The following is a 24,180-nucleotide window of genomic DNA, read 5'->3' as shown; positions in this document are numbered from 1 at the left end:
AGGTCCAGTCCAGCTTGGTCAGTCTTGGTCTTTAAAAATGATAGCAAACTAGAAACCTTAAAAAAACCCTTCAGATATTAGTTTTGTATGCTCATGTTTTATTCTAGTTGAAGTTAGTAAGTGTATTACCACACCCAGGGTTTGTTTTTTTTTTAAACTCAAATCCTTACACTGAGCTAATAACCTGGGGGGGTTTTTGTTCTAAATGCTCTGCTCAAGTTGAACAGACTCCTTCAAATAAAGTCCCTATTCTAGTTCAGGAGAAAATACAGGTTTCATCCAGACTTGGTTTACTTAGACTATAGTGTTGCAGGTATGGCAAAGTAGAATCCTTTATAGAGGCCAGTGCTCTGTTTGAAAAGACTGTTACTTATCAGAACCATTTCTAGAAAAGCATTTTCTTGTCTTCCTTCCTTTTTTTCATAAACATGTCAATAGTCATGAGTTTCTGCAGAACAGATAGCGCCATTCCAAAGTTTCCCATACTACAATACTGCAACTGTATTATTTCCTTACATAGATTAATGCATGCATTCAGAAACCATACAAGTCTGCTGGTATCAGCCAAGAATATCACACAGGTAAAAGAACAGCTATTCCTCAGCAAAAATGTGACTGACATCTCACACACCTCGCCCCTCCAGTAACGACCATCCAAAGTACTACTGCTTGGCTACCACAAAAGTCCTACTACCCTTCACAGACTTTTTCCATTTCATCCAGCATTGCAATGCAGAAGCAGTAATTCCCATTGATTCACCCACCCACTGTAGACTCCCACTTAGCCCCCTATGCTGTTCCTGAAGGTCTGCTGACCCCCAGTAAAAATGGGGAGGGGGAGTGGATCAGCTGCATGCAGCAGAAAGTGGAAGCTGAGAAGTCCTGCTCCACGATGTCTATGGCTGGTCGGAGATATGTCATTTGCTCACAGATACTTTGAGAACTGACAGTTCAATGCACTCCTGAAACAGATATTCCATAAATGTTGTCTCTATTGTCAAGTTTGCTAGATTTCGAGAGTGTGGTCATCATAAGATGTTTTACAGACCCCATCAGCATGAGCAACCTAAGAATTGCTCGGTTTCTATATACTGAGATTACAAACCGCAAAGAACACTAATGAATATATTCCAAAGTTAGCTGCAATCTTGTCATGTGTTAAACTATTCAGAAGATGAGACAACTGAAGATTTATCAAGTGTGGAAAGGGAGGGAGAGAAAAGGTCCTGCAAATTCATTTTTAATTACATCTCTCCATGTGCCTTTTAACAGGAAAATTAGTTTTAAAAAAGAACAGAGAAATGGACATCTAGGGGAGACAACTGAACACAAGAGCCTTCACATTCTGTTGAAACTGCTATTTAAAAATTATTTATTTCATCAGGATCATTCCTCATACACATTCAACCACCTGGGTAAATGTTTCTGACATTAGGGCTCCCAAATTAGCAAGACTGCTTTGTTCACTTGCCAAATAAATATTCCTAGACGAAGACAGCAGTTTCTGCATTCTCCTCTTTCCTCACCAGAAGTACTTGAACTGGTACATCTAAATCAGATGCCAGTGGCAGAATCTGGGCACCTCCTAGCTAGAGTGCTGTTCACCCCTCTCCTCGGCAACTTCCTTAAGAGTCCGTGCATTCTGTATACTTCGGCATGATTGGTATCACCAGTAACGTAACTCTAAGCTTTTGACCCTGCGTTGATTCTCAGATGGCAAGAAGTGCCGGTTTCCAGCTTTGTATTGTGAGCCAGCTGCACCCCATTCTGGAGAAGAGAGACCTGGCCCCTATACTACGTGCCATGGCAACTGTTAGTTTGGATTTCTGCAAAGCACTGTACCGTAGAACTGCTTTTAAAGAGTATCCAGGATGTGACAGCTAGATTCATTACCAGTTTTAACCAGAAGCTGAGTATAATACCTATTGTTAAAGGGCTGTTACTGTCTTTGTAGCTAACTAAAAGCACTGGTATTGACCTTTAAATAAATGACCTCAATTGAAGATATATCTCAAAAATGCCTTACAGTATATGTTTCAGCCTTGGGTCCTGAAGGCTTGCAGATAAGATCCTTCTATGTTACTTTGCTGGCCTACCTGGAGTATGGCTCCCTACCTTTGGAGGGGAAAACCTATCTACTTAAAACACTCTAGGATTTTTAAACTTACTTATGTATCTATTTTATGTATTTTAAACTTATTTATAGCCCACCTTTTTCATTGAGACCCAAGGCGGACTAGAGAGTAAAGAAAAAGAGAAGAAAATATAGTAATACAAACAGAAGACTTCTAATGAACAATGCAATCAGACTAGGAATACAAAAATCAAAGACAATACAAACAGTGAAAACAGCAAACTTCCTTAAGACAAAGATATCGTTTGAGCAATGCAGAATGTGAGAATATAAAAGTATAAGAAGGCAGTAAAAACAGATGATATCTACAATACATAACAACAAACACTGTAGTGGACTACAGACCTATTCCCATACGAAGGTGCTCTTTTGGACTGTTTCAAGTGTTTTGCGCAGCATGGAGGTATTTTACTGCGCTGCATGCCTGATCTGATTTTAGAATCTATTTGAAAATTGTTTCATGCTTATATGTATTGTGAACTACTTCAGGAGCCCAAGACAGATGATTAAGTAGGATACAAGAAATGAAACATAACATTAATCTTTGGTTTTGTTATATCCTCTGACAACAACAAAAATGTGATTTACAAAAACACTGAACTTCTCCTACACACAAATCCTTGCCAACATTAAACTCACTGAATTAGCACATTCCAATTCAACTGTCACACCCAGCTCAAATAACTACCCATTCATCTGACAAAATGAACATTCCCACAGCCACATGGAAGTTACTTGCATGCACACACTTGCTGGCTTTCTTCCTTTGCACTCACATGTAGATTTGAGCATTGTCTTGTTCTTTGCATGGAAATATCCATCTTTTTGTCCTCCAAGAACAGTCTGCTTACAGGCTTCTTAAAAGGCATACAAGTCAATGATAACTTCTTAAAGAAAGAGAGCTGGCCCTGATCTGGATAGCCGACACAAGCCTGATCTCATCATATCTTGGAAGCTAAGCAAGGTTGACTCTGGCAAGTAGTTGGGTGGGAGATATCTTTAGAATATCAGGAGTCAAGAGGACAGGGCAGGCTTTATTCAGCCACCTCTCTGAATATCCTCCAGGCCCCCAGTAGCGGTCAATCACCAGAGGTTGCCGTGACTTCCAGGCGCATGCACACCAGGGCTTTTTTTTTTTTTTAGCAGGAACATAGTTCTGGCTGGCTTGGCATCAGAGGGTGTGGCCTAGTATGTAAATGAGTTTGTGCTGGGCTTTTTCTACAAAAAAAGCTCTCTGTGAAATAATAATGATTTCAGGGGGTGTGGCCTAATACCCAAATGAGTTCCTGCTGGGCTTTTTCTACAAAAAAAGTTGACACACACAAATGCACACAATACTAAAATCACCCCCCAAAAGGGTAAGGGAGCTGCAATACAAAAATCCCCCCCCTCAAAAAAAGGGTAAGGGAGCTGCAGACATCTATTCTGCAGGAATCTGTTTAACTATAGAGGTAGGAGGTCAAACAAAAAGGAACTGAGGCCGCCCATTCTGCTTGAAGAATATGCATGTACATGTATAAAGTGACACAAAATGGGGCAAAAAATAGTAACTAACATAAATTGATAGAATCTGAATTAATATTGAATGAGAGTTCTGGGGGCTGTGATGGACAAACCAATAAAAAATCCACTAGTGCATGGCACTAGTGAAAAAGGCATTGTTAGGAAATGTATTGCAAACAAAACTATCAGTATCATAATGCCACTGCATACGGGTATGGCCATACAGGCCTCTATGCATACTGTTTGAGAACCTTAAGGATCAGAACAGTTATTACACATTTCACAGAACTCTAGTGTACCAGTTTCATTGAAGATGTATAGCTCACGGAATACTTCAGGAAAAATGAGCTGATGATCTTATAGGACTAAGGGCTACATCTTAACAATGCAACCAACACTGACTCACTTTTCAGCAAAATAAAGCTAGTTTAGCTGCTACAGTAAAAAATAATATTCTGACCTATAAGTGTTGAGGGTATACCAAATGAACCACAATAGTGATCCACCATGAGAGTGCCATACAAAGCATATTACAGTGCAGCAAGGGAAAGTGTCATTTACATAGTCCTCTTCAGCTACAAAGCATAATTTTTAGCCCTCATCACACAGTCATTGTAAGTGGCTTATTATTTCCATTTAAAACATGGGGGAGCAGGGAAAGAAAGATAAAAGTTTGCTGGAGACTTCTCATGAGCAGGAGGAAAGTCTCTTCCATGAGGCTGCAAAGCAAAAGGAGGAAGGCTGGAAGACCGTCACTGCAGTGAAAAAGGGAATTCCACAGACAGAAATGATGTAGTGAGGAAGCATAAGGAAAGGGGGGCTGGAGTGATCAACACAGAATAGCCTGGCTCCATAGCTACAGCGGGGCATCTTGGGGCCACGCCCCCTTAATTTACCAAAATTCTGTCTTAGGAAACTTCTCGAGTCAGCTGTAATGTTCCTGCGCTTTCCGACTTGCTGTGCCCAGGCTGCCTGTGATTAGCCAGCCAGTCTTTCACAGGAAAAAAACTTAGTGAGTCTGCACCTCTTCAACAGTCAGAGAGGCATGGGGAAGGTCTTCTTTCTGCTTCTGCAGCCAAATTCAGCTGCAGAAGCAGAAAGAAAACCTAGTGAGCCTGCACCTCTCCAACAGTCGGGAGAGATGCAAGGGGAGGTCTTCTTCCTGCCTCTGCAGCTGACATTGCCTGCAGATGGGATCTCTCTTTCCCTCCTCTCCCCCACTTCCCAGATTTCCCAAAACCCCACTACCCAAAATTTTCTGACTATGGGCCAGGAATAGCCAGAATCTAAATATAGGTGCCAGATAAAAATAACGTAGTTTCCAAAAATTTACACAAATACTGCCTAATTATTGGCTTTGCACTCACTAGCCAGAAAACTGGAAGGCAGAAGCAGAACTAGGCAGAATTCTGTCTGCATGTTTTCATTTGTAAGCAAAAAAAAAAAAGGCTAGCAACTTTATTTTTGCTTCTTTAAATGAAAACTAAAACTCAAAGAAAGGGCCTGAAATATCACTAAGAGACCAAGCATGCCCCCACTCCTAATAGCTTCATGGATCAATGGGGGATTACTCCATCATCCCACGGAGCTGCACATAGGTTATGATTTCAACAGAAGAAGGGTTCATGCCTTTTTGGGGTGTCCTTTTTAGCCAAGGAAAGAAATAAACAATAAGCAATACAATACCAATCCATAAGGTACTGCGCACCTGCAAGCAATGAAAAATCAATTCTATGAGTCTACTGGGGAAGGCTTTGGAGGTATAGACTGTGGGATATAGTGAAGTTAGGGAAGTCTAAGGAGAACTATTCAGAAAGATTTTCCTGGGAGAGGGGATGGGCAGAAGAAATGAGTTCATTATGAAATGGGTGCACAAGGGATGGGGGGAACTACCGGGACAGGGAATTTTGCCACTGGGATGCTATTGGAGATAAGACCGTTGAGGTCAGAATGGTGGCCATGAAAAAGGAAAAGGTTACTGTGGTTGGAGAGAATAACCAGACTGGGAGAGGAAGCAAAGAGCACTGCACCAGGCTGTGTACTAATGAAAAGAAGAAGTGGGACTGGGATGTGTGGGAAAGCAACTCAGGAGAGCAAGATCATTGCACCAGGGAAACATATAGACAGGAAGCAATCAATTATGGAGCAGCAGAAACCTGAAATAAGTTACTGGAAAGAGCCATAGGGGAGAATTTGGATGAGCAATGAACAGATTATTAAAGGATAGAAGGGTTATTTGTAATTCCAACATTCATATGTTGTAATGGTCAATTGTACAAGAGTCAATAAAACATAAAAATATTTTTTTTTAAAAAAAGAAGCTCCTATAGTGAGAGGGGCTGCAACACACTACGAGAATCAGAGAGGTTCTTAAGTAACAAAAAAAAAAAGGTACTGAAGCAGGATCAGTAGAAGAGTGAAAATTGCACAATGATGAGTGTCAGAAGAGATTCCCTCCACCCAAGAAGGGGGAAGTAGCTACTGAAGGATCCTGAAAGAGGGCACAAGAACAGAAGAAAATAAAAGGAAGAAACGAATGAGAACACAGTGGAGCTTACTGGGGCGCAGATGTGTAGATGCAGCCTAGGGCTGCCAACCTCCAGGTGGTGGCTTGTGATCTCCTATTATAACTGATCTCCAGGCAACAGAGATCAATTCACCTGGAGAAAATGGCTGCTTTGGAAATTAGACTATGGGATTATATCCCATGGATGTCCATCCCCTCCCCAAACACCATGCCTCCTCTGGGCTCCATCCCCCAAATCTCCAGGTAGTTCCCAACCCAGAGCTGACAACCCAAAAGCAGCCATTAAGGTAGATTAACAGTAGTGAAGAAAGTAATAGTGGGGGGACTGGGGTGGTGAAGAGGAGGGAGAAACGATGGTGGACACTTTGGAAGCTGAGAGGGGCACTGGATGAAGGGAAGCTACACGGACGGGGTTTGAAAGAAAGTGGCACAGAACAACAAAGAAGGAAAACAGTACCAGCTGGGTGTTAAGACTAGGTAAAACTTGGAACATATTACACATGGGACCTTGAAACAAGAAGGCCCGTGGAAGCGTGGAAAGAAGGAGTGCAATTACTAAATGGAAGGTCAGCTGCAAGCAAGGAATATCAAAGGCTGCGGGGGGGAAACTAAGAAAGCCAGGGGAAGGCGGAAGAAAACCTGTGAGAGAGCTGAAGGCAAGGGGGCAAAAGCAAAGAAGAGTGTGATGTTAGGCTGTGAGGCTGTAGTGAGGCAGGAAAAAGGCCCTTAAGTGGAGGTATCAATAAGGAGGGAGCTGCATTAAGATAAGGGAAGAGAAGCATTAGCTACAGGTCTGGAAAAGAGAAGGAAAATGATAAGGAGGAAAATGATGGCTAAAGATGGGGGCTCTGTAGAAGGGGGAGAAGCTACCAGAATGGCTAAAACAGAGGTTCACGCTGGGAAGAAATTCTGTCATCCGCCTGGAGTCTCAGAGGCAGGCTATAAACGAAGAAAATTAAATATTATTGTAGGGTGAGGAGTGGGATGAAAGCACAGGTAGGGAAGGGATTGCATTGAAAGGAAAGGGGAGAGTTCACTGATGGGGGTCCAGATACTAGAAAGGGGCAGAAGAAAGAAGGAAAAGGTACGGGGGAGGAGCAAGTAAAATATAGGGAGAGGCTGTAAAGGGGAGGGGCCACCCCACAGGTGTTTATAGGGGGAGAAAGGGGTACAAATATTTTAAATCAGTAACTACGAGGCGGCGGCTGCCTGGAAGGGTGAAAGAAGCAGGCAGGGACACAGGTGAAAAAAGGGTGGGACTGGAGGGCACTGGGGTGGGGGCCCCATCCACTGGGGGTGAGGGGCAGAAGAGGCTACAAGGATGGGCGGGGAGAAGAAGAAGCTGGCGGGGTGGGTGGGAGCCTGCAAAAAGCCAACCCAGCCGTGGGGCAGCGAGGAAAAGGGGAGAGACCATTGCAGTGGGTGGCGGGGGAACTCGGAAGAGACGACGAGGGCGGATCCGTGGGGGAGCGACGAGGGACTTCCTCCACCTCCCCCCCTCGGGCCGACTATCCCTCAGGCCCACCCGCATCCCCTCCCACTCCTCAGCTCCGCGAGGCCTCCTCGCCCGCCTCCCTCACCGTCTGCAGATTCAGACGCCGCGGCGGGAGCAGCAGCCCCGGGCTGGGCCATGGCCGAGCCGGCTGGTCCCCGTCACGCCGAGGCCGGGTCCGCTACGTCAGAAACCAGAGCGGGGGAAAGCGGAGCCGGAGCCTCAGCCGACGCCTCCGCCGGCCCTGGGCCGCCTCATCCTGACAGGCAAAGGGGCGGGCGGTGGGGGGGAGAGAGCGTAAAGAGCCCCGCGCATGCGCACTGTGCCGTTCGAGTCGGGGCTGAGGGGAGGTTGAATGAAGCGGGGAGGAAGGATGCGGGCTGGGGTTTTTAGGTTGCTTCTTCCCGCCTTACCTGGCGCGAAATTGAAACTCAGGTGCGCCACAAATAACGATGATGTGTCACTTTCGAAAGAAATTTAAGCGCTGCAGACGAGGAACGCTTCACATATCTCAGCTTTTAAACAGAAAGAAATACACACTTACCTTCAAATATAATAAATTTATGTACAGTATAGTTGTAGAAGCAGTGTGGTGAAGTGCAGGGCTCAGATCTGGAAGCAAAGACTTTTGAAAGAAATTTTAAGCGCTGCAGACTAGGAGCCCTTCAAATATCGCAGCTTTTAAACAAAAAGAAATATCACGCTTACCTCAGGCAGGGCCTTTTTGAGCAGGAACGCAGTTCCGGCTGGCTTGGCATCAGGGGGTGTGGGATAATATGCAAATGAGCTTCTGCTGGGTTTTTTTTGTAGAAAAAGGCCCTGCCTTCAAGTATAATAAATTTATGTACAATATGGTTGTAGAAGCAGTGTGGTGTAGTGTAGGGCTCAGATCTGGAAGCAAAGGAAAAAAGAAGGCCCCTTAAAGAGGAACAAAATTGTATTCCAGTATGAGTCTTTTGTGAGCTACCTGAGGAATTGCAGCTCTGTGTGGGGAGAGCTGCTACTGGAAGAAATGGTGAGGTGGGTAGCCGGCTTCGTCTGAAGCAACAGACCAAAGTTTGAGTCCAGTGGCACCTTTAAGACTAGGAAGTAGTTATTTAGTTAATGGTCATAGATCAGTTCATAGGAATCTAGATAATAACAAGTAAGAGGCAATACAATTATAAAAGAAAAAGCCAACTAAAATTACACGTAAATATTTAAGATCCTGGACATCTAAATTTAGTACAGCCATACAAGTAAAGACATATTTGCTTAATGTTTAAGCAACAGAAGTGTTATTTTCCAACATTGCTGTGAATTCTCAGCCTTGGTTAGTGCTAGTACTGTGGGAGGGGGAGATAGACTGAAAGGGATGGAAGGGGATGGGATAGGAAGAGTGAAACTGGAGGGGGAAGAGCAGAGAAGGCAAGGAGAGCAAGGCAGAGAACAGAGGTAAAGAGTGTATCTGAGGGGGGGGGGAAGGGTAGAGATCTCCAGGGGAGGAAATGGGAGGACAAAATGGTGGAAAGGAGGAAAAACCTTTAAGCCTATCAAATTTAATTCTGGGTATAAACTTTCCTGTGCATGCACACTTCTTCATATGTTGGTCTTAACGGTACCACTGGACTCAAGCTTCGGAATAAAGGTTGCTAGTGTCGCAACAGCTCTGGATTTCTGTTTTACTTTGTTACAAGAGTGTAATGCAGGGTGAGAGTACAAGAGAGTAATACAAGTAAGGTATACAGGGTGGTTGTTTTGAAGTAAAATTGAAGAGACAAGAATGATGTAAGCTGCTTTGGGTCCCCATTGTTGAGAAGAAAGCCACGGTGCAAATGAAGTAAACAATAAATTTATGTATTGAGAGCCAGCATGGTATAATGGTTAGTGCTAGACTAAAATCTGGCACAGCCAGGATTGAAATCCCACTCTGCCATGGAAGCTTGCTAGGTGACCTTGGGCAGTCACACAAACTTAGGCTGACCTACCTCACCAGGTGGTTGTGTAGATAATATGGAGGTAAAGAGAACAATGTAAGCCACTGCTGAGGGGGCACAATGGATCAGCCCCTCCCTTCAGATTTCAGGGAAAAGACAATTACATTTTGGAATGTTTATGTTAAAAACTTCCTGCAAATTGAAAACTAGCAAACCAAGCAAAGAGAATTTCGCCCCATTCTGTGCTATATGTTTTATATATACACACGCGCGTGTGTGTATCTATATATGTATGTAGACACACATATATTCATATCTAGATACACACACAATTTTATCTATTTAATGCATTTTAACTTGCTGTGTATGTGTATGTATATATACACACACACACACATACATACATATATATATATACATACACACACAATTTTTACTTATCTGTTTAATATATTTTAACTTGCTTTACAGCCAAAGCCTGGTTCCTAACATGACACAGCATTTACAATACAGATTTGTAACAAAAACAATACAGAAATGTAACAAAAGATGCTAAAAGAAGCTGTTTTTAGTAGCCTGGATTCAGAGACCACAGAAAGGGTACCTAAGTGCTGCCTCTTCTATCAGTTTGGCTTCACTTGTGGCAAAGGTAATTTGAATGTAAACAGTAAAAGTGAGGAGGATGGGACACAAGATTCACCAAAGTTGGATTCCCTTTCTCGAATACATCAAAGGTGAATCTGCCAACCCAACAACAATGAAAACCCCACCCTTCTGTATTTGAATAGCACCTGTTCTGATTGTGTTTGTATATGTCACAATAATTATAGCAGTGACTCTTTCTTCTGTTTTAGAAGCAAAGGGATTAATGCCTTTGGCATGGAACCTAGCACACAGACTCATTTCATTGTTTATGGCAACAGCTTGTAATTCTGGCAAGAAAGACAGAGGCACTCCTGAGGAATAATCACATACAGTCTGGGAGGTAAGGCAGGCAGCAACTCCCCTCCCCAAATGGCCCATTCCAGGTCTGTCCAATTGTTGCATAAATTTAAAGAAGGATTCTAGCATCCCTTAATGTTTTAAAACTGCGTATAAGTCTTGAGCGGGGACCTTGGGGCAGAGCTACAGTCACACCTTTCTTAGGTCTGATTCACATGCTACAAAGTCCACGTGGTGACATGAGGACTTTGAATCAGATAAACATCTGGAGTTCTATTCTGGGAACTGCTTTTCCAGGCAGGCAGGGGCCCAATTTGCATCAGGACTCCATTGCATAGGTAGAGAAGGGTTCAACCTTCCAACCACTGCTCTTTTCCTAATTTGAATAGCCCTGGAGGTTCACTATTTGTCTTGTTGGGGAAGCTTACATTTATTTATCCAGTACCTGTAAGTTTCTCCAACAGATGCATAACAACTCTCCTGACCCCTTTTAGATCAGGAAAATGGTGAAAGGTGCTCCTCACACCCCAGTGTCCTGATCCAAATCAGGCCCTCAGATACCAAGAAATTAAGTTTCCAGCAGGGAGCTCCCAGAATGCCTCTGTATAAAGTCCATGTGACACATTGGCTATCCAGAGTGCTAACTGACTGTCTCTTGTGGCAGTAATGAAAACGCTGCCCTCCTGTCTCCCCACTTGGCTGTTCAGAGCACTGATTGGATCAAATCTCTCCTTAGCCCTCCCTTTAGAATCTGCCAAACCCATTTACCAGAGGCAAAAGTTGAATGAATATTCATGCAGGAGCAGTGTTCCCTCCTTCAAGCTGCTTCCAGTGTTCTCAGATACCAATCATTTCTCTCCTGACAAAAGTTTATTTCCTTAGGCTTACTCCAAACTCACACACACAAGCACGCACTGCACAGTGCAGCACGCATACACATATATATATGTACACACATGCACACCCAGGTGCAACCATGTACATTGGGATTTCCCCCAACCCTGAGGGAATTACTACTACAACGATGACTACCACTACTACTACTATTTATAGACCACCTTTTCCCTAAGGGCTCAGGGCAGTGTAGAATGGGTTAAAATAAACAATAATTTAATATCAGCTTACAATGGATGAAAGGACAATAACACAGGAAGCTAATATGACTAAGAAAAAAACCAGGCAACATGAATGAACAACAGGAACAATGAGAAGGATGGAAAAATAACAAAGCAAAATTGAATTGCAGCACAATCCTAAGAAAGGTGCTGAGTTAACTTAATTGCATTGAACTCATTGGGGTTAGAAGGATTTAACTATGCTTAAGAATAGGTTGCACTGTGAATACCGGTAAATTATAGAAATGGCAGAGGAGAGGGAAAATGACAATGGGAAAAAAGAGGGGAAATTATTCCAAAAACAAAACAGAAATACAAGCAAAAATACAGAAAAGAAGGAAAGGGAAGGAGAGAAAATAACCCAGGGAAGCATTAAAATTTACTGTTTTGTGTTTAAAAATGTTTTTAATCTATCTTTAAGAAGAAGCTGTTTTAAACACATTCCCACCTATGCAAGGACTTAGTTCCTGCTGTACCATTCCCCCATCCACTGTTCAAAATATCTTCAGCTTTTCAGCAGACCTAGTCTTTGATATTTTGAGTTTAAATGTTTATGCCAAAAGGTTCTTTTTGGGGTGCACACAACAGAGACAACCACTACTGGGCTAACGTGGTGCTACCAGAACAAAGTCTGAGTCCAGTGGCACCCTGAAGACCAACAAGTTTCATTCTGGGTATAAGCTCTCATGTGAATTCACACAAAAGCTTATACTCTGAATTGAACTTGTAAATCTTAAAGGTGCCACTGGACTAGGGTTGCCAAGTTTAACTCAGGAAATATCCGGGGACTTTAGGGCTGGAGCCAGAAGCAAGGTTGTGACAAGCACAATTGAACTTCCAAGGGAGTTCCAGCCATCACATCTAAAGGGACAACACTACTAAATGCCTTACCTCCATTGGAAATAATGGGAGGATGGGGGCTCCTTCTTTTGGGGCTCATAGAATTGGACCCCCTGGTCCAATCCTTTTGAAACTTGGGGTGGGGGGATTAAGGAGAAGCACCAGATGCTATACTGAAAATTTGGTGCCTCTACATAAAAAGCTTCCCCCCAGAGCCCCAAATATCCACAGATTGATTCTCCATTATAGCCTATGGGAACTGGTCTCCATAGGGCATAAAGGAGTGCCCTGTAGACATTTCCTCCCCCCCCCCACACTTTCTTATAATCCCTGAAGTGAAGGGGGGGCTCCAAACCAGGGGATCCCCTGCCCCAAAATGGGGATGAGCAAGGCTACACTGGACTCAAATTTTGTTCTATTGCTTTAGGCCAACATGGCTACCCAGCTGAATCTATCTTCAGTGATGTTACCAGATCAGCACTTTGTGGGAAAGGCTGTAAGTAGAGCTCACAGGGGAGGAAAAACATGAATGAATGAAGCAGCAACTTGTTCAAGATTTAGCTGGTGGGAATCTTGCAAGTTAATTTCATCTTGTGTGAAAATAAAATAGCAAGACGGTGTAATCCTTTCTTTTCCAGTTGAATTCACTTCTGTTCAAAAGTACCTCATTGTACAACCAGATGCACAAGTTTTGCTATAACCCACTTATATCCATGAACCCACACATGCCTAAATTTGTGTTGGATTGCGGCCAGTGTTTTATCGGTGGCTCATATCACCAAAAGCTGTGGCAAGTGTACACCCCACAGATGGTCCTAATGAAATCTGTGGGAGCACACATCAAACTTGAATGATTGACATAGGAGCACCAAACAAAGATGGGTCTGTAGCTCTTTCTGATTGATGTAGCTTTGATTTGTGAATGTAAGTGAGCCTCCAACTTCTCACGAAGGAGTTTAAACTCTCTCAGACCTCCAACGATGGTCCCAGCTAAAAGTTTACTCCAGATTTACGGTTCTACCCTGAAGCCACTGGGCTGCACGTAACAGCAGAGTTTCCATTCTTCGGACATGTTACCCAGTTTAAAAACCTTTGTGAAGAGCAATTGAAAAATGATGTTCTTTCTCTCTTGCTTAAAAGGTTCCGTGTGTCACGTTTCTTTCAGTAGATGGAAAGCAGATGAGGCCCCCCCAAAAATGAGGGACGGGGGGAGACACTGGCAGGCAGTACATATTCGCACATGCCTCATTGGCTGCAAGTTGAAATAGACACATACTCATGATCTCATTTGAATGTTGCTTATATTAAATTTCTCAAAGCTCTTTCTAAAATCCCCATGGGATGTGTTTGCTGAAGACTGTGATATACTATGAAGCTAAACAATTATTCTTGCTGCAAAAATATTGACAGAATCTGAAATTCATTATGAATATAGTATTGTGTTCATACCTTACATTTGAACATGCCATGGAAAAGGAGCATTTCTGGCGAAATTCTAATTGCAAAACAAAAAGGCTTGTATGTCTGCATTGGTAGCGTCTTCCTCTCTTGCAGAAATTCCCTGCCATGTCTCTGCAACAGATGAAGTTAGATGATTCAAGCACTCCATTAAACATCCTGTTTTCAGAAGAGGCTGCCCATTGCATCTCTGCATGAATCCCTGCCTTCAACATGCATCCTTCCAATCAGGAGGGAGATCCAGACCAGCAACTCATGAATACAGGTAACCAAAGCACTACTCATTCTGCCCCAAATCCCTCAACAATTCCATTTTTGCGGACTCACCAGAAGCTTTAAAAAGTACTACAGTGGATGGTTGGGTGTGCCACAGAACTCTAGGATGTGACATGCTCAGTTCTTTGAGAACCAAGATTGAATTGCATGCAGTTTCTGCCTCATTTTGAGCCTTCAAGATACATCAAAAACAATCAACTGTTCACTTTGTAAAAGCTCTCTTGAACACCAATATAATGCTTTTGCTTAAAATGGGGGAGACACGAATAATGTAAACCGCTTTGTGTCCTCATTCAGAAGCGGGTTGGTATAAATGAAGTAAATACATAAAGAAAGGCGATGATAATGGGGACAATATTTATAGAGCACCTTTTAGAGTGTTTAAAGTGATTAATGTCCATTATCTCATGGTAAACCTTACAACAATTCTGCAAGATAGGCAGAGTCAGCACCTTTCAACCACTAAAAGTACACAAAATGGCTCAGAAATCTTAAGATCAGATTTTAAAAATTCTCAAGACCACTTAAAATGAATCAGAGTGCAGTAAAGCTTGTTGCTATCATGTCATCAATCCTTTAGAAATAGAAAAGTTAAAAAAAAAAACTCTAGATGGCTCTGCAGAAATGGTGCAAACTCCACTTCCTGCAGGGAGGGAATTCCAGTCAGAAGGGAGGGGGCAGTCACTGAAAAGACTTTCCTGTGGATTCTTCTCTGGTCTCACTTGAGACAAGCAAGGTCCTGCGTAAAGGCCTCAAGTTTACCAGCAATCTCAAAGTTCTGATATGGAAGAAAACGACCCTTCAGGTACTTTGGACCTATGCCATTTAGGCTTCAAAGGTCAAAACCAGCACCTTAATTTGGGCTTCGAAGCAAACTAGAAGGCCGAGCAATTAATATAGTATTATTCTTACATGCTCATTACAGTAGTTTCCTATCCAAATGCAAACAGCTATATTGTGTACTTAGCTGAAGCCTATGCTCCATCTTCAAGTGTAGCCCCACAAAGAACACCATGGTCAGGCTGCACCTGGTTTATTGTATGCAGTTGTGGAGGCCTCACCTCAAAAAGGATGCAGACAGAATGGAGTGGGTGCAGAGGAGAACGACAGTGATGAGGGGCCTGGAGACCAAGACCTAGGAGGAAAGGCTGAGGGAGAGAAGATGAGGTTGAGGGGGGACATGATTGCTCTCTAAGTATCTGAAGGGCTGTCACTTAGGGGAGGGGAGGGAGCTGTTCCTGTTGGCAGCAGAGAAGAGGACTCACAACAATGGGCGGGAAGGTACCAGTTGGATATTAGGAAAAACTTTTTTTACCATAAGAATCGTTCAGCGGTGGAATCAGCTACCTTAGGGAGGTGGCAAGCTCCCCCTCACTGGCAGTCTTTAAACAGCGGCTGGGCAAACACTTGTCGGAGATGCACCGAGTGGGGGATTGGAGGAGATGGCCAGTGTGGCCCCTTCCAGCTCTGTGATTCTATGAACATGTTTCAGCAGCCTTATTTGGATGTTAACAAGGCCACTATTCCCACAGTTGCTGCAAGGACCATGTATGCCTCTCTGAGCTTTTTAGAGGAAGAGCAGGATAAAAAGCCTTCCCTCTGAGGGTTGAGAGTACCTTACTTAAGGTTATTTAGCGTGTCTGCAGCAAAAGCAACATTCATACCAAGAACTTAGGTCAGACTCTTAGACTTAAAACACAGGAGCACTCAAAAGCCCAGAAAAGCCTAAGCACCACTGTAAATGAACCTTCCTGCAGTCATCAGTCCAAAAACCTGCTATAAGCACACTAGAAACTGCTTCTATTCCACACATGTACACTGGCAGCAGGAAAGGAGTTGACAATGACAAACACTTTTGGTGTCATGGGGAAATTAGTCGCTACACTGGCCTAGCTTATGGCTGATGAGTAGATAGTTCTAGGCTGGCCGGAACACCAGTGTTGTGTTCCTCATTTTGCAACTTAGGATGGAATGTATGACAGAAGACCTTTTTAAAAACCCAAAACCTGCTGACGTTGGAATTTCTAACCCTGTTAAAATTAAGTCTTGCTGAATCTGCACTACATTTAAGATCTTTCCCTTTTCTGGGGAACAACCCCTCCCCCCAATATTTCACCAATAAAAGACAGAAGAAAAAGAAGAGATTGGATTTATGCCCTGCCCTTCACTCGGTGTCTCAGAGTGGTTTACAATCTCCTTTCCCTTCCCCTCCCCACAACAGACACCCTGTGAGGTAGGTGGGGCTTTCGAGAGCTGCTCTTGAGCAGAAGAGCTCAGAGCTGTGACTGACCCAAGGTCACTCAGCAGGTGTATGTGGAGTGAGAAATCAAACCCAATTCTCCTAGATTAGAGTCTGTGCACTTAACCACTACACCAAACTGGCTCTAAGACTATTTGTGTTCTTGAGAAGAGACAGTTATTGTCAAGCTCAATTTTTTTTTTTAATTTGGAGTCTCCTATGGGATGGAAAGGTATGGATGGGTGTGTTATACCTTCACTGAGTCATAACTTGGAGGCATTTTATGATTATTGTTCCATTTCATTAAAGTCGCAAGAAAGCAGAGTTCCCCCCTTAAAAAGAACATTGAACTAAAACCCAGATGGAAGCAGTGTTTTTTTCTCTTCTCTTTTTACCTGGGCCTGAGGAATGTGCTGCAAAATAAGAACTATACCGGCGAGATCTCATCTCAGTTCCTATTGGCCGTCAGAGCTGAAGGAATGCATGAAAGAGAACTAAGCCATGAATGACTAACATCAGATAAGGGAATCAAAAAAGGGCTTTTGGAGGGAGGAGACCACAAGGAGATGAACAATACTTAGTCTCCACCAAAAAGTTTTGGGAGCAAAAGAACCTTGGCAGCTTTGAGACCTAACCGGAACACATCTGGGATGATTATATGGCAAATTAATGGAAGATAGGCATCAATAGTTAATCATTGTCACAGGTTAGTGGAACCTTCAAAAACAGGCAGTATCTCCTGTGAATAGCAGTTGCTGGGGAGCAAACAGAAGGGAGCTTTCAAACTCAGTTTCAGCTATTTTTTGGATGAATCTGACTGGCAACAGGATGGACCCTTGGTCTGATCCAGCAGAACCCTTCTTAGGTTCCATGTATACTGCCCCTCCAAAGCAGAGGTGGGGGAAGGAGGCTATTCACTTCGAGACAGCAGGTTTTGCAACTCAATTCTCTGCACATTTACTCAGAAGCTGGCCTTACTAAGTGAGGGTTACATCCAAAGACAAATTATACATTGAATTCAAAGACCACTGGCATCCCCAGAGCCAAATGCTAGTATGATCTTAAGCACAAATACAGGGTGAAGCTCCTTCCTTCCTAGACTGCTTTCATATACTGTGCTTTTTATTTCTTTGTTCTAGCCACACCATCCCCCACATTTGTGGTTGAGCAGTGAAGTCCTACATCACAATCAGAAGGTCCCAGATTTAGTTTCAGAGAGCATAAGAAGAATCCTGCTGGATTAGATCAATGGTCTATCTAGGCCAGCATCTTGTTTCATATAGTGGCCAATCAGATGCCCTGCAACAGGGCACAGAGACCAAGGCTTTTTCCTAATGCTGCTTATGAGCACTGGGCTTACTGCCTCAGAATGTGGAGGCTCTCTCTAGTACACCATGACTTGTAGCTATTGGTGGACCTATCCCCCATAAATCTGCCTGATCTTTTTTCAAAGTCATCTATCCTCATAGCCATCACTATTGGCACTGTTGATGAATGAATGCTCATCAAGTGAACTAGGTGCATCAAAATTCTAGCATTATTGGAGAGGAAGAAAAAACTCTTGCTATCCCACTCTACACTCCATGCACCTCCAAGTAAAGAGCACCAGAGGCTGAGAATGGCTTTTCTCTTCCAGAGATTCAGAGAAGCTGCTTCCCCTCAGAGTGGGCAATACTGAGCAAGCTAATTTAACTCAGTAAAAAGGCAGCTTCATACATTCATGTATGTATCAAGTAGATAAAGTAGTGTGGGGATTAGGGTAAAAAATATGGTGAGGCAAAACCCATAATGTAATGCAAAAGTTAGAAGGGGACAGATCAAAGAGGCTAAACTTGATGTTAATTCTGTTCCTTCAAAGAATTCCCTCAAAAGCATGTAAACCACAGTCCATAGTGACTGCCTTGTGCTTTTACCCTGAGCTGAGCGTTACACATCTTTTATTGCCAAATCACTTTCATTAGTTGTACAAGGAGGAGAAAGGTCTGTAATGTGTGTTCAGGAAGAGTGCACGGTAGTTTTTACTCGCCATTAGTTTCAATCTTTTTTGTTGCTGTTGGGGTTCTCCCCCCCCCCTTTTTTAACAATTATTTTCTGTTCCACCAAAAAGTCTCCATCTTTCATGTGATAATCGACATCTCTTCTTTGTCTCGGTTCTCATTCATCAAATTGATAATGTTCTTAAGATACTTCACAAATTCCATCCGGACATCCTCAGGTTCTTCTTCGAGACTGGAATGTATCAGATGCAGTCTGTTCAAGGGTGAAGCTAAGAAGTTCGAAAGGAAGACAGTCACAAGATGTGGAAAGGTGAAGACCTAACATATGTGGCTGTCAGGATATTCATCTTTTGCTCGTCCTTTCTGACCGGCAACCATTCTCTGAGGTCTCAGATAGAGAATGGTCTTTCCTAACACCCTATACCCAAAGACCAAACCATTTTTATGCAAGTATCAGGCACATAGAGCCCCAGTTCTGACTAGGTCAGTGCCTTAAGGGGTGCAGAGGTTAAATCTTACCCCAGCACCATTTTCTAGTGAGGCACTGTTTGCTCAGTTTGGGAACCATACAGGAACGAATACTGGTACCTATATATTTACCTACAACAGGGCAAATAGCATCTTTCTGGGACCATTTTGGAGCAGGAAACCTCCTTCCTAATGCCATGGTCTCCATCAGAAATGGACTCTTAATTATTGCATTTTTTAAAAAGCTGGATGCTCTGATCATGGCATTCCTGGAGTTTTGTCTGGTTTAGCCCTGACACCCTTTAATTCTAGATGCCAAGACTGAACCTAGGACCTTCTGCAGGCTAAGAAGCTTCTCTACAACTTGCCACAGCCCCTAAGAAATAAATGCACAAACATGCCTTATATGAAGTCAGAACAGGCCATTGACCTTTCTGGGTCAAACACTGCTGCTGAAGACCCTTCAGCTGGATATGCTGAAGACTGAGCCTGTAACCCTCTGAACACAAGCCTATGAGCCATGGCCCCTTCCCCTAAATAAAAGCATACTTTAACTGTTGGGAAATCAAGCTTGCAGTCTTACACAAGGTGAGATTCTCTATGTCTCCTCCACTGCCAGGTTTGTGATGCGCAATGAGTAGGCACTGGCTATCGAGGAGCTGTTGCTGCTGCACAAAACAGGAATACCACATCTCAATTTCTTTCAGGTGACTGGGCAAGTCTGGGTTGAAGACAATGATGACACCATGGGAATCCTTCATCAGAGCTGGCCAGCAGGTCTCAAACCTGAAAAGGTAACAGGGAAACAGTCCATACTATTTTTAACAGAGGTTAATAGATTTGAGATTTTGCACTGCTTTGCAGATTTTTAGGTACAGGTTATTCATTCTCATGACCTCTACATTAATGTGGATGCCAGGGCCACAGGAAGTAAACACGTGGCTCTTCTGCAAGGCCTCTAAACCCACTAACCTCATGCCTTGCCAAGCATTTTTTTTCAGAAAATAATAATAATATAATAATAATAATAATAAATTTTATTTGTATCCCGCCCTCCCCGCCGAGGCGGCTCAGGGCGGCTAACAACCTTTTATACATGTACAATAGTAAATAAAAACTTTAAGGTTAACAATAAAAACATTTAAACATTATAAAAACCAGTTAATATTTAAAAATTCATAAGTTAAATTTAAGTTAATCTGGCAGCATGGTGGCATTCTGACGCTGGTTCTGCCAGTTTAAGTAATTCTATGATAATGTAGGTCCTTGAAACAGGACCATACTGGCGGGTCCTTAATTCACAATAATTCAGCAGCCGGTGTATGCTCATTTAAAAAGGACAGTTTTGCAGGCCCTGTGGAACTGGTCAAGGTTCCGCAGGGCCCGCACCTCCTCCGGAAGCTGATTCCATAAGGCCGGGGCCGCAGCTGAGAAGGCCCGTGCTCTGGTGTTCTGGAGCTTGACCTCTCTCGGCCCAGGGATAGTCAATGTATGTTATTCAATGTATGTTAGGAAATCTGAGATCAAGGCAAATAATCAGAATTCTAAACACAGAGGCATGCTTAGAAATCAAATCCTGAAAGCCTACAAAATTGAAATAAGGCTTTTAAGTAATCCACTGGATCAAAGAGCCCAGGAGTAAGTCAACTAATGTCAGATTCAAATGTATTTGATAGATGAGTTCTCTATCCACAAGTGATGACACCCATAATTTTTCACCCTCACAGGTGGTCAATATATACTTAATTCCTTACCGGCTGTCTCTAGATTATACAGTAGCAAATGCCTATGTTTTGAGTCAACAAGCCATATAAAAGAAACCTACTTACTTCTGGTCACCTCCACAGTCCCATAATTCAAATCGGTACTCTGTGCCTTTGCTGTTTTCATTGATATGGGGCTTCTCATATTCCAGAATCCTAAAATTAAATACAAATGCACATATATAGACAACTGTCTATAATTTTATTCCTGATTGCCAATAAAAACACAAGCACACACTCTTCCCCAATCAAATGACTGCTACACAATTTGAAAAGATAAGCTTCCATGCACAAGTGGCTCACTCCATATCAAAAGCGTGTTCTGGGATGCTGCAGACAACTCGTTTCCCAATCTGCAGCTAAACTCACACTCACTATTACATTCCATCTGCGAAATAGCTTGCATTGTACTGGAGATACACATGGGCCAATTATGAGGCACACTTCACATGTTTCAAGGACGGAAGGAAATCACATCTTTCCCCTTCCAAGTATGTTGGGCTACGTGTGTACCAAATGCAATATTCCATGTCTTGGGAAACTGTCCAGACAATTTCAGCTACCTCAACAGCAAACAAATTAGTTAAATGAGTGAATAAGTCTCATGTGGCATATGGTATTATGAAGAGGGGGGGGCAGGCCTTGATTTAAAGAAATCAGTTCAGATGGCTTAGTTAGGTACAGCAGTTTTTGTCACTCAGCTTGGGACTCACCTCACCCCTTGTGTTGGGATATAGCTGCCGATTCCTTCCGTGCTCTCCGACAAGAAGTTTGCCAAAACAGATTTTCCAGACTGTCACAAAATGAGAGCAGACATTAGACCATTTTTAACAGGAATATTTTCCTAAGACCAAACGCAATGCAATTTCAGTGCAACTCATGTGTCATACTCATTGTGGGATGGTCATGGGTAGCCATGTTTGTCTTCAGTAGACAAATTAGATTCAAGTCCATTTGCATCTTAGAGACGAACACGATTGTCACTGCATAAGCTTTCGAGAATCAAAGTCTGATTGGTCTCTAAGGTGAAACTAGACTCGAATCTAGCTCAAAAATAATAGTTGCCATTCTCGCTATTGCTTAAACATAAGTCCAGTAAGTACTTGTAGTAGCCCACTGTGGTTTTTATGGTATTCAGACAACTAAATTTTTTTACACAAAGAGTTCACCCTTCCTGGCAAAGAGCTCAGATAAAATCCATAGCAGAGTCTCATTTTATCATCACACTATTGTTATCAAGTATGTACCACATTAGACAACAGGTATGGAACTTAAAAGACTGACTGTTTCTGCCATCTCCCTCAAAAATAATTTCCTACTCACAGAAAACTGGCATGCTAGGCTATGTCAAAACTCTCTTTTCCTATATAAGCTAGCTTTCTAAATATGGGGATTTTTTTTTTAAAAGCATTCAGCCATGTGATCCCTCCCTCACGTGCAGCCTGAAGTATTTTAGTACAAATTACCACTTCAGTGAGAACTAGGCAGTAGTGATTTCCCCCACAATATACAGAATGACACTATGAGCCTGTCTTTACACTTCACATGAACACTTGTTCCACTGCGCTGCAATAGATCTCATGGATCAACAATTAAGGTTACTTAGTTTACACAGAATGAGTCTATTTACTTAGATAACTTCTACTAAACTTTTATAGTTTACAAACATAACCTTAAAATCAAATATTTAAAATACTTGAAAGCCAACATTTTCTCTCTCAACATCTATTATGTAGCGATCTACTGCCTCTTTACATAGAACTTCCATTCCTAATAATCATGACTACCATAAGAAGAGCTCAATAGGATCAGATGAAGCCAACCTTTTAGGATCAGACATAGCCTGCATTCTGTATCCAATAGCAGCCAGCCAGGTATCTAAGAAATATACAAATAAGGCAAAGAGGCATGTCCTCTTGCATTATACATCCTTAGATCTCCCCAGAACTAAGATATACTGTTTTTGTACAAAGAGGCTCCATTCTTTCACTTTTAGCACACAGGCAAGAATAGCTCTTCTCTGCTTGCTGAGACCAAAAATCCATCTTGTTTTCCTAGAGTCCTTCACCAGATGCCCCAAGGAAGTCCACAAAAAAAGGCTATTGCACTTCCAGCAACTGGTATTCAGAAGTACACTGCCTCCGCATATGGAAGCTCCACGTAGCTATTGTGAGTTATAGCTTCCTATTTTCTGAAGAAAAGAAGGTCGAAGCTCTGATTCTCTGTGTATGTGTCTGTTAAGGAGGTGGTTTAAAATAGATTAAATATAAAAGCCACTTTTGTTCAGGGCGATCACACAGCAGTGACACGAGCACTCAGTCGCCGCATTGAGCTTGGGGCCTCCCCAAGCCAGCCCGAGGACTCATACCTACCTCACTGGGGCCAACGAAGAGGATCTTTACTTTAAGCATCCCTTCTCAAGAGGCCGCGCAGCCTCGGCCTCGCGTACAAAACCAACCCGAGCGCAGACGGGCAAACTGCTCCAGCAGACTCCGCCCAATTCAGCGACTCGGCGTTACTAGGGACGGTTACTATGGGCTGAAAAATAGCCCCGCCCACCATCCTAGTAAGGAAGCGGCGCTTGTTAGCCTGTCTCTTTCATGGTGTGTTTTCTTCAAAGTAAATCTACTGTGTGCAACAGGCTTATTCCCAGGGGACTGAGTATGCATAAGGATTGTTTTCTTAGTTCTGGGTGAGGTTTACAGCTCCTCCATCCTACTGATCAGACGTGTGTGCCTTTAAGGGTTGCAGACAGTTCAACAGCTGATGTTCCCGCGCTACTGCTGCTTTTTGGAAGCTTCACTCGTTGAATTACTTACCTGTATAATAGCGATATTAAGACACAGGCGACCTGCCAGAAAAGGCAAATCTGGAGGAGGGGACCAGGAACTCCACCTGCCCTATTTTCTGAGATGGTGCTATCTATATCTTGGAGGTATCTTACAGGGCTCAGCTGCTAAACTACGTCAATATTCAGAGTAGAAAATCAGCAAGGAGCCAGCATAACAGAAACGATACCGTTTAACATTACTGATAATTCACATGTTGATTAATAATCCATAGCTTCCTCATAGGATTCCACTAACTCCTGGGTGGTATCGAGATCCACAACCTCAACACTGATTCTTGTCTTTTAATAAAGTTGCCAGCCCTCCAGGTGAAGGTTGGAGTTCTCCCGGGACCCCTCCCCATAGGCCACAAAAATCAGTTCACTTGGAGGAAGTATGGCAGCTTCAGAGATCAAACCCTATGGCACCATATCCTTGACAAACTCCCTCTTTCCCAGGCTCTGGCCTCAGATCTCCAGGAATTTCCCAAGATGGAGCTGGCAACCCTGTTATCTGGAAGTGGTATACAGGAGGTTTCACAATACGTAACAAACATACCCAGGAATGCTCTGCACCGTTATGTTAGCGCAAGGCAATCCATTTGTATGTGGTTTGCACTGGGATTACCGGCAACTGCTCCCTTCTTCTTTCTCCCTCTGTATAGTAGGGGTCACCAACAGCT

General features: G+C 43.0%; 2 protein-coding genes across 2 annotated transcripts in view; both read right to left on the bottom strand.

The window, feature by feature from the left end:
- Positions 1-7,949, bottom strand: part of RABEP1 (rabaptin, RAB GTPase binding effector protein 1) — an 88,631-nt gene extending 80,682 nt beyond the window's left edge. Inside the window, exon 1 of the mRNA XM_060259504.1 lies at positions 7,745-7,949. Within this exon, the coding sequence (XP_060115487.1) occupies positions 7,745-7,796 (52 nt within the window). The 5' untranslated portion in view covers positions 7,797-7,949. The remainder of the gene's footprint in view (positions 1-7,744) is intronic.
- Positions 7,950-18,349: 10,400 nt separating this feature from the next.
- IFT22 (intraflagellar transport 22) lies at positions 18,350-23,376 on the bottom strand. The gene is made up of 5 exons (XM_060259503.1): positions 23,043-23,376; positions 21,384-21,463; positions 20,737-20,826; positions 19,491-19,693; positions 18,350-18,708 (listed from the first exon to the last, which is right to left on the bottom strand). The coding sequence occupies exons 1-5, from the start codon at positions 23,079-23,081 to the stop codon at positions 18,560-18,562; spliced, it is 561 nt and encodes a 186-aa protein (XP_060115486.1). The 5' UTR covers positions 23,082-23,376; the 3' UTR covers positions 18,350-18,559.
- Positions 23,377-24,180: the final 804 nt, after the last annotated feature.

The sequence above is a fragment of the Heteronotia binoei genome, chromosome 18 (genome assembly GCF_032191835.1).
Source record: "Heteronotia binoei isolate CCM8104 ecotype False Entrance Well chromosome 18, APGP_CSIRO_Hbin_v1, whole genome shotgun sequence".
NCBI classification, from domain to species: Eukaryota; Metazoa; Chordata; class Lepidosauria; order Squamata; family Gekkonidae; genus Heteronotia; species Heteronotia binoei.
The sequence above is the reverse complement of the archived record's forward strand: the minus strand, read 5'-3'. Positions and strand labels throughout refer to the sequence as shown.

Bases quoted from the DNA above. Each gene is read 5' to 3' on its own strand.
- IFT22 (XM_060259503.1), bottom strand. From the start codon at position 23,081: ATGCTTAAAGTAAAGATCCTCTTCGTTGGCCCCAGTGAG. The intron at 20,827-21,383 runs GTGAGTCCCAAG...ATTTAATTTTAG, and splicing joins ATCCCAACACAAGGGGTGAG to GATTCTGGAATATGAGAAGC. The intron at 18,709-19,490 runs GTAAGACTGCAA...CGAACTTCTTAG, and splicing joins CATAGAGAATCTCACCTTGT to CTTCACCCTTGAACAGACTG.